The 15,151-nt window shown below is 38.2% G+C and overlaps 1 protein-coding gene across 2 annotated transcripts in view; it reads left to right on the forward strand.

The window, feature by feature from the left end:
- LOC126210242 (REST corepressor 3) overlaps window positions 1-12,170 on the forward strand; it is an 80,065-nt gene extending 67,895 nt beyond the window's left edge. For both annotated transcript variants that reach the window (XM_049939429.1, XM_049939430.1), the window contains 2 exons: window positions 5,268-5,512; window positions 6,722-12,170. In XM_049939429.1, coding sequence (XP_049795386.1) covers window positions 5,268-5,489 — 222 coding nt within the window. In that variant the 3' untranslated portion in view covers window positions 5,490-5,512; window positions 6,722-12,170. The remainder of the gene's footprint in view (window positions 1-5,267; window positions 5,513-6,721) is intronic.
- The last annotated feature ends 2,981 nt before the right edge of the window (window positions 12,171-15,151 follow it).

Here is a 15,151-nt window from a genome sequence, read left to right on the forward strand (position 1 = left end):
CTCTGGACATAAAGCACAGATCAGGACAGCACCCTCTTTTCCAGGCTGCCGAGTTGAACGTGCTTCAGTCTCTGGCATAAAAGATGTGGAGGAGGTTGTTCCTGTCCATCCATTCCACTACTGCTTCACCATTTTCATAATTAGTTTTGTATTTCCAATTCTGGTGGTGACTGTTGAAATGTAGACTGCTGGGTGTGATCGGATGTCTACAACATGATTGGGCCACTTGGAATTCGGAGGTTTGTAGATGTTTGAAACCTCCTGATATTTTTCCTCTGGATCGCAGCTGCTTTTCCTCACTGGTGTGTGTTTCTTGTATGACTACCAGATCAACTTCGTGAGAGACTAGCAGATTAGACAAGGCTTCACTTTTAGCACAACTAATACCTTCAATGTTTAGTTGACACACACGTAGGACAGATCCCAGGAGCCTAGTGGTATATTGGTCCTTAGAAGGTCCCTTTGAGAAATTGTTCACAATTGTCATAATTCTGTGTTGCATCTTGATCAGGAGGTAAAAAAAGACTTTACATCTGATTGCATATTCATTGTTGTTACCTTTGCACCACCCATGCCTATTCGTTGTTGTTCCCTTAGTACCACCCAGGGGTCACATGTAGGGTACTTTAAGGTTAGACCTACGGACTTGAGCAATGTTGGACTCCCATTTCTTGATTGTAAAAAATGATAACCAGTACCAAATACAATAATTATCTACAAAATCTGAACTGAAGCGACTAAGTCATGAAGTCAAAGCCACGACAACCTCCATAACATTTTGACAATAAAAATTATGTTTACTTCTTTTTTTTAAATTTAAGATTGAATTAAAATTTCATAATCCTGCTACAAGATTACGTATAAAATTTACTTGACTTCTACATAAACACAATTACAAAGTCGACTTTTTATCAACATTTCAATTTTACATTTTTCTTACTTATTAACTACACTGTTAATTAGTATGATGATTCCTACAGTAAATATTATCAATGGCTTGTACTTCGTAACAGAAGATTAAAGTACAGTCACGCGTGCTCATCGGTGACTCAGGAGACCAATTCAAGAGCCCACTTGGCGCCCCCAGGTGGGGCAAGTGTATACCGAGTTAGACATTTTTTTCGTAACAAGGACAAATGTTGTGTGTCGAAGTGTTCGCAGCATTAATGCAGAGGATGGCCGGCCTTCATTGTCATGTCCTGAAGAAAAGATCGTTCCTTGGTTTTTAATTCGTTTCATTGTTGAGAAAAGCTACTCACAAGAATAGGTAGATCCAAATGGGCATGTGATCTTTGCAGCATTTTTGTGGATCTCGGGAAATGTTTTTTACTATGATGAACGACATCACCGTGACAAACTCGGCATATTGTAGTATGAATTTTGGAAGTCAGTAATTTCCAGCTGGAATAACCATGAGAAACCATCGGGTGAATCTGACAAACGAGTGCTGAAAAATTTTAATTTTCATTTTAAAAAATGACGAGCTCTCAGAAACTTGTTTCAAAAGCCATCACGAGTTGGCAGTCATTTCCACTGCGACGCCACACATAATTATCACACTTGAACATAACTTTCATTACATCATCTAGTTCCACAGTTTCAGCATACAGCGTCTGTTAGTGTATGGAACAACGAACAGTCAAAATGTCTTTCCCAAATTCGTCCTTGAGTTTATTTTTAAATGAGAACTGAAACCTTGATGACACCATATCAACTGTGGCAAACAGTCTGTGGCTACAGAATGGACCTTATACCAAGGGAAATTCATATTGTACACTGATTCCCAAACAGCTTCAAAAATATGTAGTCCTGTTGAGGTATAATCAGTACCATGTCTAAGGGTTCCTCAAGTACAGATATTAAAAGTTGAGCACAGTCACAAATGTCTGTGCTTTTGTCACGTGCTGACGAAAATGCAATAAAGCTCTTGGCTTGTTTCTGTAGTTGTCTCCCTAAGCTTGCTACAATGCCCAGGATTCGATGAGGCACTGTTTGTTAAAAAGGCAGATGCCTTCAATTGCCTGCAGCTCCATTGGAAACAAACATACTGCAGCTGCTACCACGCATGATTTTATGAGAAGCGTCTCAGAAAATGGCTTGCCACTCGTAGCTATAATGTGAGTGACTTTGTGGTTTTATCAAACTGCTTCTTCAGTTCTGTTTTCTTCACTGTCATTTCCGTGAAAAGTATAAACACAACCCAGTACGTGAATTATTTCCGTTACATCTGTACTTAGAATTCTTTTTGAAATTTATGTGTCCTGGTACGTCGTTCCTCATCCTGGATGCTAGATCTAGCTCGCTGTGTGCTCCTAATGCGGTGCGTGAAGACGTGTATAATGACGCTGTATGTTGCACTTCTTAGTAGAATTAAATACTTTGTGACAGACAAGGCACTAGGGATTTCCATCCCTCTCAAAAAAATAGAAATGGATACTCCTGTTGAGGCACAGGACTTCTGCAACTGACCGTAACTGCCACTGAACATGGATTATTGCTTCAGCTGCGGCTTAATGGGGCCAGGGCGCACTGACTTTGCTTTCCCCCACCAAACAGGCTCCGAGCCACTGCACTGAGAACTCCGGAATGCTCCTCCTCCCTGGGGCTCCGTTTGAACAGCCTACAGTAAGGTGTTTGTTATTCTCTACTCGTGTGCAGAGCTTCATGAAATTGTTTGCCGCTTTGCCTATTCTTGTATTTAGTTCATCATTGTGATGACTACATTCAACTAGAAGCCATCTAATCGGATATCTCTGTATCTTTGTGCCATAATCATGATCTTCTGTACATCCACAGACATGGAGAACAACAAATTTGTCCATGAGCCTTTGAAGGTCAACTTGAGTATGAGCTGTGAATGCTGCATTGTCAGCAAATAAAAGGTTGCTTACAAATAAGTCCTCGTGATGGCACTCAGATCTTTGCTCAATGAAAGGATATTATGTGCTTCCTCCAAATATCACAGCACCCTCTATGTCATCATGAAAAGTACTGGTTATCTTCGAGAGTTTTGGAGGACACCCAATTTTCACTAGTAAAACATACAGTCCCTCCCTGCTAACTGTATCAAAATAACTTTTTCAGAAGTTTTGTTTCTTTATGAAAATTACAATAATTTTGTGATGTTAACAATACAATGTTTAATGTATTATCATTAATGATTGACTTAGTTAACTACTACATTTATTGAGTATAAATAAAAGAAAAATTACAGAGAAGTAAGTAAAATTGTGAAGTACCAATATAAGACTAATAGGCAATATAGAATTTGAGAGAGAAACTACTCAAATGAAATATACATGTGTTTGTGTATTTTAGTTGCATGTGTCATATAGTTCAATACTGCATAACATTGACAGTTATTCTTTGCAACATTGTTTTTGTTTTGGATTTTTAATATCTTAGTGCCACAACCCCCCTCTCTCCCTCCCCCCCTCTCTCCCTCCCCCCTACCTCCTCCCTCCCCCCTACCTCCTCCCTCCCCCCATCCTTACCCTCCCTGTCCTCCACCTCCATTTCCTCCCTTCTTTAAATTAATGTGTGATTGCCAGAAAGGAACAAGACTGCTCAGATGAGGAAGGAAGTTTTTGTTGTCGAATATTAGCTGAAGGACAGAAAGCAGTTGTACATCATGTCCTTACACTTTGGCTGAGTCTTACACAAGACAACGTGCAGAAATGTTCTCAGTAGTGGGACATGTGAATGCAGATAGGTTAAAATATTCCATTCCATATTACACCAGGAACCTTCCCAAAGTTCTCTATTAATCAAACTATGTGATTTGTTGCTCTGTAGACATCCTCAGAAACGTTTCTTGACAGGCCTAAATTATTTCTATGCACTGCTACAATGTATACTATAATGCTAAATAAGGGCTGTCAGCCTCACTTTGACCTGTGAGGTAGGATTAAACTTCTCACTGTTCCAAAGTCAAAAACGAAAAGCTATGTAGAAATCGTACCACTTTCAGAAAAATTCCCAGTTCCGACCACAAAATTGGGAAACGAGAGCTGTAAACAGTAGCTTCACCGGTCTGTAAACAAAATAGGATAATAGTCATGAAGTTAAAAGGAAAACGATGCACACAAAAATGCCACAGGTAACCGCTGGAACAAATGGAGTTTTAAGATTTTCTTGTCTTCGGCAAGATCAGGCCAAATCTGCTTCTTTCATTAAATGACACCCCCAACTAGGTGATATTCTTACTCTGTAATGCAGCTTCTTAATACAGTAGGTTTATGCCCACCAAACAGTAACACTTGCCTTGAAAACAGGCAAATGACCAAACCGGTACCTACATCTGTGCACAGGAATGCACTCTGATCACAGTCTTCCAATTTCCAACATACACTCCGCAACACAACCTCCACTGCAGATGTTACAAAACTGGCCTCGTTGTGAAGCGTGACAAGACATATCAAGGATAGCGTGTCCCACTTCCAAGCTTCTGTGACAGCAAAAGATGTTTGTAACATTAAGACGTAACAGGACATCACACTGTGGGAGATGATATAATATGTGCAGATAGGAGAACAGCTTGAACCCATCACTATTTCATTGCACCACACGACAGCAGCTGGACAATATCATGAGATTCAAAACTGCTCCTTCAAGCCTTACTGCTTTTCAGCCACCATAGGAGAATGTAGCCACTTCAGTTGGCCATTTCCTTACTTGTAGATGTTCTGTATGGCGCTGCTTTCTGCTGCAACTCTTAGAAGTTTCTCAGCAATGGCTATCGTGGTGAAATCACGCCACATTGAACTGCTTTCTTATGCCTAGACAAGCACCCATTTAGTTGGATTACGAAAAGACTCTCCCGCTACGTACAAGCTGGAGAAAACTCTTACCCAGTGTACACAGTAGCCATAGTAGCAAGTGACAGGCACTGTCCAGAAATTGTATGTTACAGAGCATGTTCTTCAGTGGATTTTATTTTGAAGTTTAAGATTTGCATCATTATTGTTTCTTTGTATTTGATGATATTTACCGTTAAAAACTTACTCTGGCAGAGTGCAAAACTACTCTGAAGGTAAACATCTCGTCCTTCTGCTCTGAGTTGATCGAACAAATTGAAAATTATTCCTGACAAATAGTTCCATAATTTTGTGAACAGCAGCATTATTGAGAAAAAAAATGTGTTATCTTAAAAAGGATCTGTAACCAGAAGAGTGACAGTGTTGTTGATGCATTTTAAGTATACAGAAGCATGACTTTTGCTGTTGATACTTCAGTCAGGGTTTATGGTATTTGTTATTGTTCACTAGATGGAGACCGACGGAGTGTCTTCTGGGAGTGAGGCCAGTACTCCGACACCTGGCGGCAGTTCGCCGGTCACAGTAACGTCCTCGGCAGCCGGAGGGTCGGCGGGCACGGCGGCAGTGGTCGGCAGCACTGGTGCCGGGTCTGGTCCCGTCGCTTCTCCCGGGAAGAACTCTTCTGGTTTTCCCAAAACACCACCTGTAGGCCCGGGACAAGCTGCCAAATGATATTGGCTCTAGCATAATTTTAGGTGAGGGGCTCACAGTATCAGTAGTGGTATCCACTCTTTGATTCAGCATTTTTTGATATTGGCACTGCAACTGGTCCAATCGGCAAGGTTGGCTTCGGCAACTCTGTTTTTCTTGTTCGTAAGCTACTCTGAGAGAGAGCTCAAAGAAGTAGAAACTGGTTGCTCAGAGTACTATTGTTTCTCCCTTATTATAGCATGTGAGTAGGTACAAAATACAGAATGAACTTGGATCATTGAGAAATTAGACATAAAGACTGCCAGAATAAGCATACAGCCAAGCCCTGTCTGTGTCAACCTTCAGTAAAACTTAGAAAATCATCCAGAAAAACGGGATGTATAGAGGCACAAACCTTATGTAACTCAAGATACAGGTGTTTTTAAGAGTAGTAATGCTTATCGCGTATGTAGTACTTATTTCTGAACCTGTAAAATCCAAAGTATAAGAAATTTCTGTCACCTTTTATCTTTCTGCTGCTGTAAATTATACTCCTCTAATGAAGAAGTATAGAAAATATACGCTCTATGCTTCGAGGAGTTGAAGCAACACACATGAATAGAGTCCTTTCAGTTGCAAGGTGAGTATTACAGAGATGATGTAGAGGAAACAGTTTGACCTCAGATACAAAGCTGATATCAATCTGCGCAGCAGGCACTCAATTTTTGGGTTACCCTCGTATTCAGACTGAAACTTGTTCTTAGGGGGCAGACATGACATGACATTACATTTTGTGTGTGTGTGTGTGTGTGTGTGAACAAAAAGACTTGCTTGGCGAGTCTTTTTTTATATACAGAATTTTATTCAGATTTGTGCTTAAACTGTAATTCAGTTTCTTTCAGAATTTGATGACATGTACATTCTTGTATTATGTTTAGGCCAAATGCATGAGTCTTTCTCAGAAATGTGTTGCTTATCATGCACTTAAAACATTCTTTTCTTAATTTTGCTAGTGGAATATACATCCTGTTCCAAGACACTTGACTGTTTTGATCCACTTATGACATCCAAACTGTAAATCTGAGGTAGATTCTGTTTTGGTTTTACGTATTCTTATGTTTATTTAAATTTCGTAGCTTCCGTGTCATTTTTCATCTCTCTTGAAAAAGTGTATACCCTTTCCTATTGTCAGTCTTCAGTTTTGTGCATAATTTTGAACTTGAAAATTTATTGCCTGCTATACTTCCAATTAACGCCATTCTTGTTTGTTTCAGGTAATTTTTATTTTCAGAGAACCATAGCAGTGGAGCAGAGCCAGTGGTATTGTGATGGCTGTTTGTTGTTGAGAAACACACACACACACACACACACACACACACACACACACACATTCATGCATGAAGTCATATCACTTATCCAGTCATTGGAATTCTGCTGTGCTTGGGAAACAATGTGTGCTTCATGAGAACTATTGTGTAGTTTGTATATTCTGCTGGTTTTTTTTTTTTCTTTTTTAGATAATACATTTTGTGTTATCTATGTCATATGTGAAATATTGTTTGATTTATGCAGCCACTGTTTACGAAATATTGAGTGTCTCTGGATTCATTTTAGAATTGCTGTAAATTGAGTTTTGATGTTATGTATGTAGATTGGGCAATTGTAAATCATGACGGACTTCCACAAATGCCGTAGAACCACAATCAAACTAGTCAGTGGAAATGCCAAGTAATCCGTGTGTTCGTAAAGACGTATTCTTCCAAGAGAACTTCAGTGTTTGAAAAACAGATTATGAACGGACTAAGTAGTGAACACTACGATTTTAAATGGACTGAATAGTGCACACTATGACTGACGGAGTCAACTGTGAATGAACTGTGACTACATTTAAAGACCATTCACAGCATTTGTAATCCTGTGGCCTTCATTGCTCTCTAAGAGTTCAAGTTAACCACCAATGCCTTCAGTGAGAGTGCATGAAATTGTTCTGCAATGAGTTAACATTGATAGTGTATTTGGCTGTCACCAGGCTGGTCTTAACATTTTCCAAAAATCACAGTGTACAACTGTATGGATGCTCTCAATTTTTTATGTATTTAAGTACTGGTATGTTTCTGTTTGTCAGTAGAAAATGAAGGAAAAATGTATGCTGAATTTTTTTGAAAGGGAGGGGGAGATTTATACATTTTTACCAAACTCGGTAATTAATAATCAGTTACAATTCAAAAGTTTGAGATCTTTTATGTAAAACATTCTCTGCGTGGAGAGCAGGGTTTGAACTTGATTAACACTTAAGAAAATTTTATATGTGAGTGCTTGGGCACAATGCAGGGACAGTGTAATAGGCATATTATACATATATATTTATTATAATTCTATTAAATATTTATTTGTTTAGGGCTTCATTGAAGTTTTGCACAGGAACAAGGATTAATTGCCCTGTCACTCTGTGTTGCTCTGTAGTTAATTAATGTATTGTCTAGTTCATAGTTTGAAAATATGTAAATATCATAATTCCTTCATAATTGTCATCCTCATTTTTGCTAAGTTGACTGTTCTGTGATAGTATGTGTTTGCTTTTCATTGCAGTTCCCCTTGTCTCTACTCAGCATTTTCTTTGTCTTCTTTAGCATTTCATTTAATTGTCTGCACATTGCCAATTTTTAAGTTTCCCAGTTCATGCCGTGTGTTTTTTGTCTGTTCTGCCAAATCATTTGGGAACGTCTGAATCCTAGCTTTCTTCATGCTGTGTTTACTTAAATACATAGATTTCCTGTCTGTCCCTGGTTCAGTTTTACATATGGATTTTTATTGTTTGTATGGGGTTCTTGTGCTGGAATAGAATAGGTGTGGAACAAATAATCATCATGACTGATTCCATGATATATTTGCTACACAATATTAAAATTGCCTTACATTTATTTGTTGTGTGCATGTATCTTCCTTTGTTACAGCTGTTATAATAAATACTTGCAGCTGGTATACAGAAATCCAAATATATATTCTGTAGTGAATCTTGTTTTTCATTCAATTTATCATGCAAATGAGTAATCTACCTCTTTCAGATTTGTCATTCCTTATTCATGTTTTCATGCCTTTGTTTTGCCCCTTCTAGGATGTTGCTTGTAATAAAGTTTTAGCCAAAAGCTTGTCAGCGTAAGACAACCTTACTGTTCGCATTTTTATTTTTTTTTTATGGCTGTTTGACCTTACGTATTCTGTCAGAGTACGCATTGTAATACTTGTCATCAAACAAGGCAGTGTTCTTAAGGGCATTTCTAGTTATGATGTCAGATTTATTTTGATTTCTGTGTTGAAATTCTTATTTTTTTTAATTATGAAAGTGCCCTAAGTTGCACCCAATAAAGTGTATGTCAGCTTTTTTAAGGTACTTCATGAAGGCTGAGATTCTGTCCCAAGGGGATACTAAGCCCAGTTCTGGTGATGGTTAATTTGAAAGTGTATCACATCAGGCTGTACTTATTAAGACATTTTGATGATTGATATGCATGCAGTTTATAAGTATTATCTTTCTCCTTTGTAAAACTGGTATGCATTACAAATGCCAGTGAGTAGGTACAGTAAGGGAAGATAAGTTTCTCCAAACTGTAATAAAAGTGTTCTTCAGGTTTCTCTTTTATTTACAAAGTCAAGATTTGTACATCACAACTGAAGTGGTTTTTTAATGTGATGGGGGAGCATCGAAATGTGCATTTAACAATTATGTAATAAGTATGCTAAAGTGTTTATGATTGTCTGGTGTCATGATAAACAAGCCCATTGTTGTTTTGTATTTGTTTAATATATTTTTTAAAAATAGATACATTTATCAGTTGTGTGCAGTTATAAGCCGCCAGGCAGTTAGGTCATATGAAGAGCACGTATTTTTCCAGTTCATTCAAACTTGTATGTTGTAGCCGTGCATTCTCGTACAGTTATCTGCATTGCCTGTTTTGGTAGCTTTGTGAAAGATCTATTTTCTAAATGTTTACTAAAATCATTGAAAGCAAAAGAAAAATGATTATCCCATAGTGGAGTTGCTGATGTTCCTGAAATTCTGGGTGTTTTTGCAAATTTAACTCACTGCAGACAAATGAAATACTTAAAAATAGTGAATTGTTGACTGTCTGTAGTGTTAAGTATTTCTAGATAATTATCTATAATAGCCAATATGTTGTCTCAATATTAACTGGAGTGTGGCGTTGCACAATTACATTTGGTGTGAGTACTTAAATACATCGTTGTCTGAAGATGAACTGCATATCTCAGCACAGTGTGTTGCTGTTTTCGTCCCAATCTTCGGAGAGCGAGTGCATTAGAGCAACAAGTTGGAGTTACGAGTGTTCTCGTATGTGAACTGTGATGTAAATTAGTGCTGGTGCATTATGAATTATTCTGTATGTGCACGCACACACACATTAACAGAACTGTTGCACTAGACCTGAGAGAGAAGAAATTACTCCTGGTCTTCATGTTTGGTATTTAATAGACATTCCTTGTTATGATGAACCCAATATTTCCATATTTTGGAACTGTTAAGTATTATAAAACAAGTCACCATGAGTGAGTGCGGGGCAAGAGCGCAGTGGATGTGGTGGTGGCTGATGTGGATTTGAATGTGGTGCGCAGGCACGCCTCTTTGTATCAGTAGATAAGCTGAAGGCTGAAATTGCTTCTTTAAGGCTTGTTATTTTTTGAAGGAGGAAAAGGAATACTATCATCACAAATATCTCAAATGTTTGATTTCTGAGGCATTTCACTGTTGCCTGAAAGTAAAGAAGAAGAGAGTCAAAGCAATAATATCCTAATTCCTTTGTCGTGACACTGTTGCTGTGTGTACAAGTTTATTTCAGATTGTTAGCCATGTAATGCAAATGTAACTGAAAATTTTGTTTTCATATATTTATCTCATAGGGATAAGAATATCACCTAACAAGATGACCAAAAATCTGAACTCATTTTAATAATCATGTTTTTACATCATCCTGTTTCTTCCCAAGTGAATTGTAACCCACCTGCATAGCAATTATTGCTGATTGTACATTCAACTTTCATATATTTTTGGATACGGTTTCTGATTATGAAAGTTACTGCTTGCGTTAAACTTAATCGTGTGAAGAAATTGAAGACAACTATAAGTATGTTGCAGGTTCAGACTTCCCCTCCTGCCCTCACCCATATATTTTATTAAGCAATTCTGTTAATTATTCTGTGCAGTGCCTCTGTGCTCTTAGTAAGAGATTGACAATCCCATTTCTAAAAATATGAATAGGTTTCATATGACAGAATCTGCATCCGGGTGCAAAGTGGACCTTCAGGTATTTATGAGGAAGGTAACCAATGGAGGTACAAGTCAGTAGTTACCTTGTCTTTAGTCACTTTACCTGTGAATAGAAATATCGGCACCTAGTTTCACTTTCTCCTTAACAGTTTTTGCGATAAATGGGTTGTGGTAACAATTCCTCTCGTACATTCCAAAATGTGCATTTTCATACAGCAGTGTACACATTCATTACAATACTACAGAAAATTGGTATCGTGTGATTGCTGGAAGGTATGGAGTGCTTGTATCTGTGCACTCAGTAGACCCTTTCCTTTTCACGCATATATGTTTTTGCATCACATATAAAACATCCTGATTTATTTGCGTTTGTAGGATTTTCCTGTATCTTGGGTCTATTTCAATAGTATTTATTCCTCAACACAAATAAAATATACTTCTTATAAGTGTAATTTCTTACTTTTATATCTCTGTTTGCAACCATTTTCAAATAATGTAATACAAGTACTCAAAAATCATTTGGATCCTGTGTTTCTTAGATTGCCTCTTACTATGTAAATAATATCCTGTTAAACATTATCATTCATCTTTGAGAATTATAAAGATGAATACACAGAGAAATGTTAATTTGTTAATACACTGTGGACTACAATAAAGGGTACACAAGCATCCAGTTACACACTAAATATTTTGCTCAGCAACTTGTCGCAAGATCTGTTACCCCTCACGTGCTCTGCAGCCGTACACTTGCCTTCTCTTCCTCTGTGCGTGTGTGAATAATAGACATTGCCTATATTCTTTGAATTACAAATTATACCCCATATATCTTTGATACAATATGGCATTGATTTACTTTATAATATCAGTAAAGTGCATTCAGTATGAGTTGACTTGCACACAGCAATGTGTTGTGTGAGAGAGGTGTTGCTTGTCAACTCCCTGTCATATTTTAGGTTTACTTTTTCTGCGTATTCAAATAGATTTTTATTTTTGGGTAATGCCCATACCTGTGATTAGTGTCTCTTGTAACTTGTTTGTTTTACCATTATTTATTTTGCACGTCATTGTTTAAATAGCATACTTTGTTTCTCTTTTAGTACACAATTTTTTGTTATACTGTCCTCCTCAAAATGTACAACACAGATATTATTTAACTCATCATTTTTCTCCACTGTCATTAATAGCAATGTAAATTTGCATGAAAACTTACTTTTGCCATTTGTTTTCCAAAAGATCTTGTTTCAGTTGTTAGTGCAATGATAGAAACTTTACTCGTGATGAACTTTGAAAATTGGAAAAAAATGTATAAGAAGCTTACCCGATTATTTATTTGTATTGTGAGTTGTATGTTCTAAGTAAATAGTAACATATATTTGCATTAAATTTCAATTTTTATGTTTCTCTTCCAAGATTTAACACACACAATGCAAAATGTATCACTATCAATATTAAATAGATTATCCATTCCTCCACTTTATTTCAAATAAAAAGAAAACTATCACACTATTTTGATGTGCAATGTGGTTCTTTCAAACATAATTCTGATTTCCAAAAACTTGTCTGAAGATCACACTATGGTCGGTGTACAGTACAAAGGAGATACTGTAGCTGTTCCAGTTTTCTTGAGAAGCTAGTGAGTCAGTGGGGATGTCTGTTGCTCTTGACTGCCTACTGAAATCCTATTTATCCTGTGAAACCTGTGCCGCTGTACCAGAATTATGAACTATCATGACAGTTTCAACTAAAGCCAACCAAGCTAGTGTAGATACAAGGTGACACCTACAGGCAGACATGGGGAAACGTAGTGAATGTATGTAACACAGTAACATTGTAGATGTTTTATGGTTCAAATGTAAAAATAGGTTTGACTGTCAAGACTTATGACAAGAATGTCATGCGAGTGGACCATTTTTTTCGTATCCTGTTATAAATAAACAGAGACTTGATGGTTTTGACCAGAGGCATTGTTAATGCAAATACATATCTGTTTCTTTTGGCCTGCATACAAATGAGTAATGTCTGTGTAATAGATTGTGATGATACATGTACTCCTGGAACAATAGCATTACATGTATAGAGGAAATCTAATGTGAAAGCTGTCTTGGGCTTGGCAGTGTTCAACAGAAGATTGTGAACTTAGCCCCCATACACACCGCAGATGAAAGTGGTGACAAGTGAAAGTTGTGACCCAACGCTCACAATTTTTGCATAAATTCAATTTTTACTTTTCTGTGGTGACAAATTGCATACAATCGCATCAAGTGTCTTACATACCAGTAATTGCAGGACTGATACTTTCTAACCAGCTGGTCTTATTATTGATTGTTTCATTTAATAATATCGCTTAAATACACAAAGCGTGGTCCAAACCTCTTTTCTGAGCTACAAAAGCCACTGTTATGTGACTTTGGCCACTATGCACAAAATCGGAGCTACACCTGCCATTTGTGTGCATACAGTGCATAACCTTGGCTGTAAAACAGATTGTAACTTTTACTTTTGAAACAGTTTACAGCAAACAAGAATCTTTACCTTTCCACTCAATGAAGTAATTGTACTGCTAGTACTTGGCCAAAAAAACAATATTATCATCATTATTTTTCTGATTTGACCTATGTGCACCATAACTGAATTGTTGTTGGACAATAAAGTCACAGATTCCTAAGTAACTGGTTGATGTAGAGGCTTGATTGCATACTTCACCCAATATTACAAAGGCTCTGCCTTAAACTTAACATTGCTTATCTACAATGTCATTTTGACACTGTGATTACATCTACCAGTCCAACAGCTTCTCTTTGCAGTCTCAGGAAAAAGAGGTGTTTGCTACTCACTTTATTAAACCCTCCAAAATAAATATTACAATTAGGTTCTTACTGTCGAGCTGCTGTACTTTTTTAATTCTGATATTTACTGTGAATTCATAATCAGTTCTGTTTATGTGATTTTTACTTTGAAAATTCAAGATGGAAGCAAGCAATACTGTTTCTAATGCCGCAGCTGGCAGCCATTTTCAAAACAGCATCTTCAAAACAAATGTTATTGATGAAAATTATTAATTGGATTGTGAACTTTCGATTAGCAAAATTTACATTACCAAATAGAAAAATGCAGGTGACTAGTGCATAGAGCCTAATTTTTAATCACTTTAAATGATCTGATAAGCATACTTCGTTCTTTGAAATAAGTTGGTATTTGCAATGACTGACACAAGACTGAGGATAGAGCATTGTTCAGTAAGTAAAACCAAATTCAAGTCACTGTTAAGAATGGACTGTAATGCGAAAGTTATTTATGAATCCACACTTTCATTAACATGACTGCTGCTCCTCAGTTTTTACAGTTACTAAACAAATTGAAAGTCTTGTCTTGTCATGGTTATGAGATTAAAATTGCGGAGGACAGTGATCTTGCACTACTTCTTCACATCAGTTAAAGTATTAAACACCGACCAACACGACACTTCCCAGAGTTATTGTTCAGTGGCAGATGTAGCTCACAAAACTTCACAGCGCCATAAGTCTGGAAATTTTTGCATCTGCCACTTGATTAGTTCAGAGAAGACTCATTAGCACCCTAGTAAATGCCACACCTCTTTGAGAATGTTTGATGCACTGTTTAGCACAATCATAACTGAAAAAGTGTCTGACCGTTTCAAAGCCTCATTATGTACTGTCACTGCGTTCTGTCAGGAGCTTGCCAAACCAGTTGCCCATGTATATTTACAGAAATATCTGTTACACCTGTTTAAATTTTCAGTACTGTACATATACACTCCTGGAAATGGAAAAAAGAACACATTGACACCGGTGTGTCAGACCCACCATACTTGCTCCGGACACTGCGAGAGGGCTGTACAAGCAATGATCACACGCACGGCACAGCGGACACACCAGGAACTGCGGTGTTGGCCGTCGAATGGTGCTAGCTGCGCAGCATTTGTGCACTGCCGCCGTCAGTGTCAGCCAGTTTGCCGTGGCATACGGAGCTCCATCGCAGTCTTTAACACTGGTAGCATGCCGCGACAGCGTGGACGTGAACCGTATGTGCAGTTGACAGACTGAGCGAGGGCGTATAGTGGGCATGCGGGAGGCCGGGTGGACGTACCGCCGAATTGCTCAACACGTGGGGCGTGAGGTCTCCACAGTACATCGATGTTGTCGCCAGTGGTCGGCGGAAGGTGCACGTGCCCGTCGACCTGGGACCGGACCGCAGCGACGCACGGATGCACGCCAAGACCGTAGGATCCTACGCAGTGCCGTAGGGGACCGCACCGCCACTTCCCAGCAAATTAGGGACACTGTTGCTCCTGGGGTATCGGCGAGGACCATTCGCAACCGTCTCCATGAAGCTGGGCTACGGTCCCGCACACCGTTACACCGTCTTCCGCTCACGCCCCAACATCGTGCAGCCCGCCTCCAGT

Source organism: Schistocerca nitens, chromosome 10 (genome assembly GCF_023898315.1).
Source record: "Schistocerca nitens isolate TAMUIC-IGC-003100 chromosome 10, iqSchNite1.1, whole genome shotgun sequence".
NCBI classification, from domain to species: Eukaryota; Metazoa; Arthropoda; class Insecta; order Orthoptera; family Acrididae; genus Schistocerca; species Schistocerca nitens.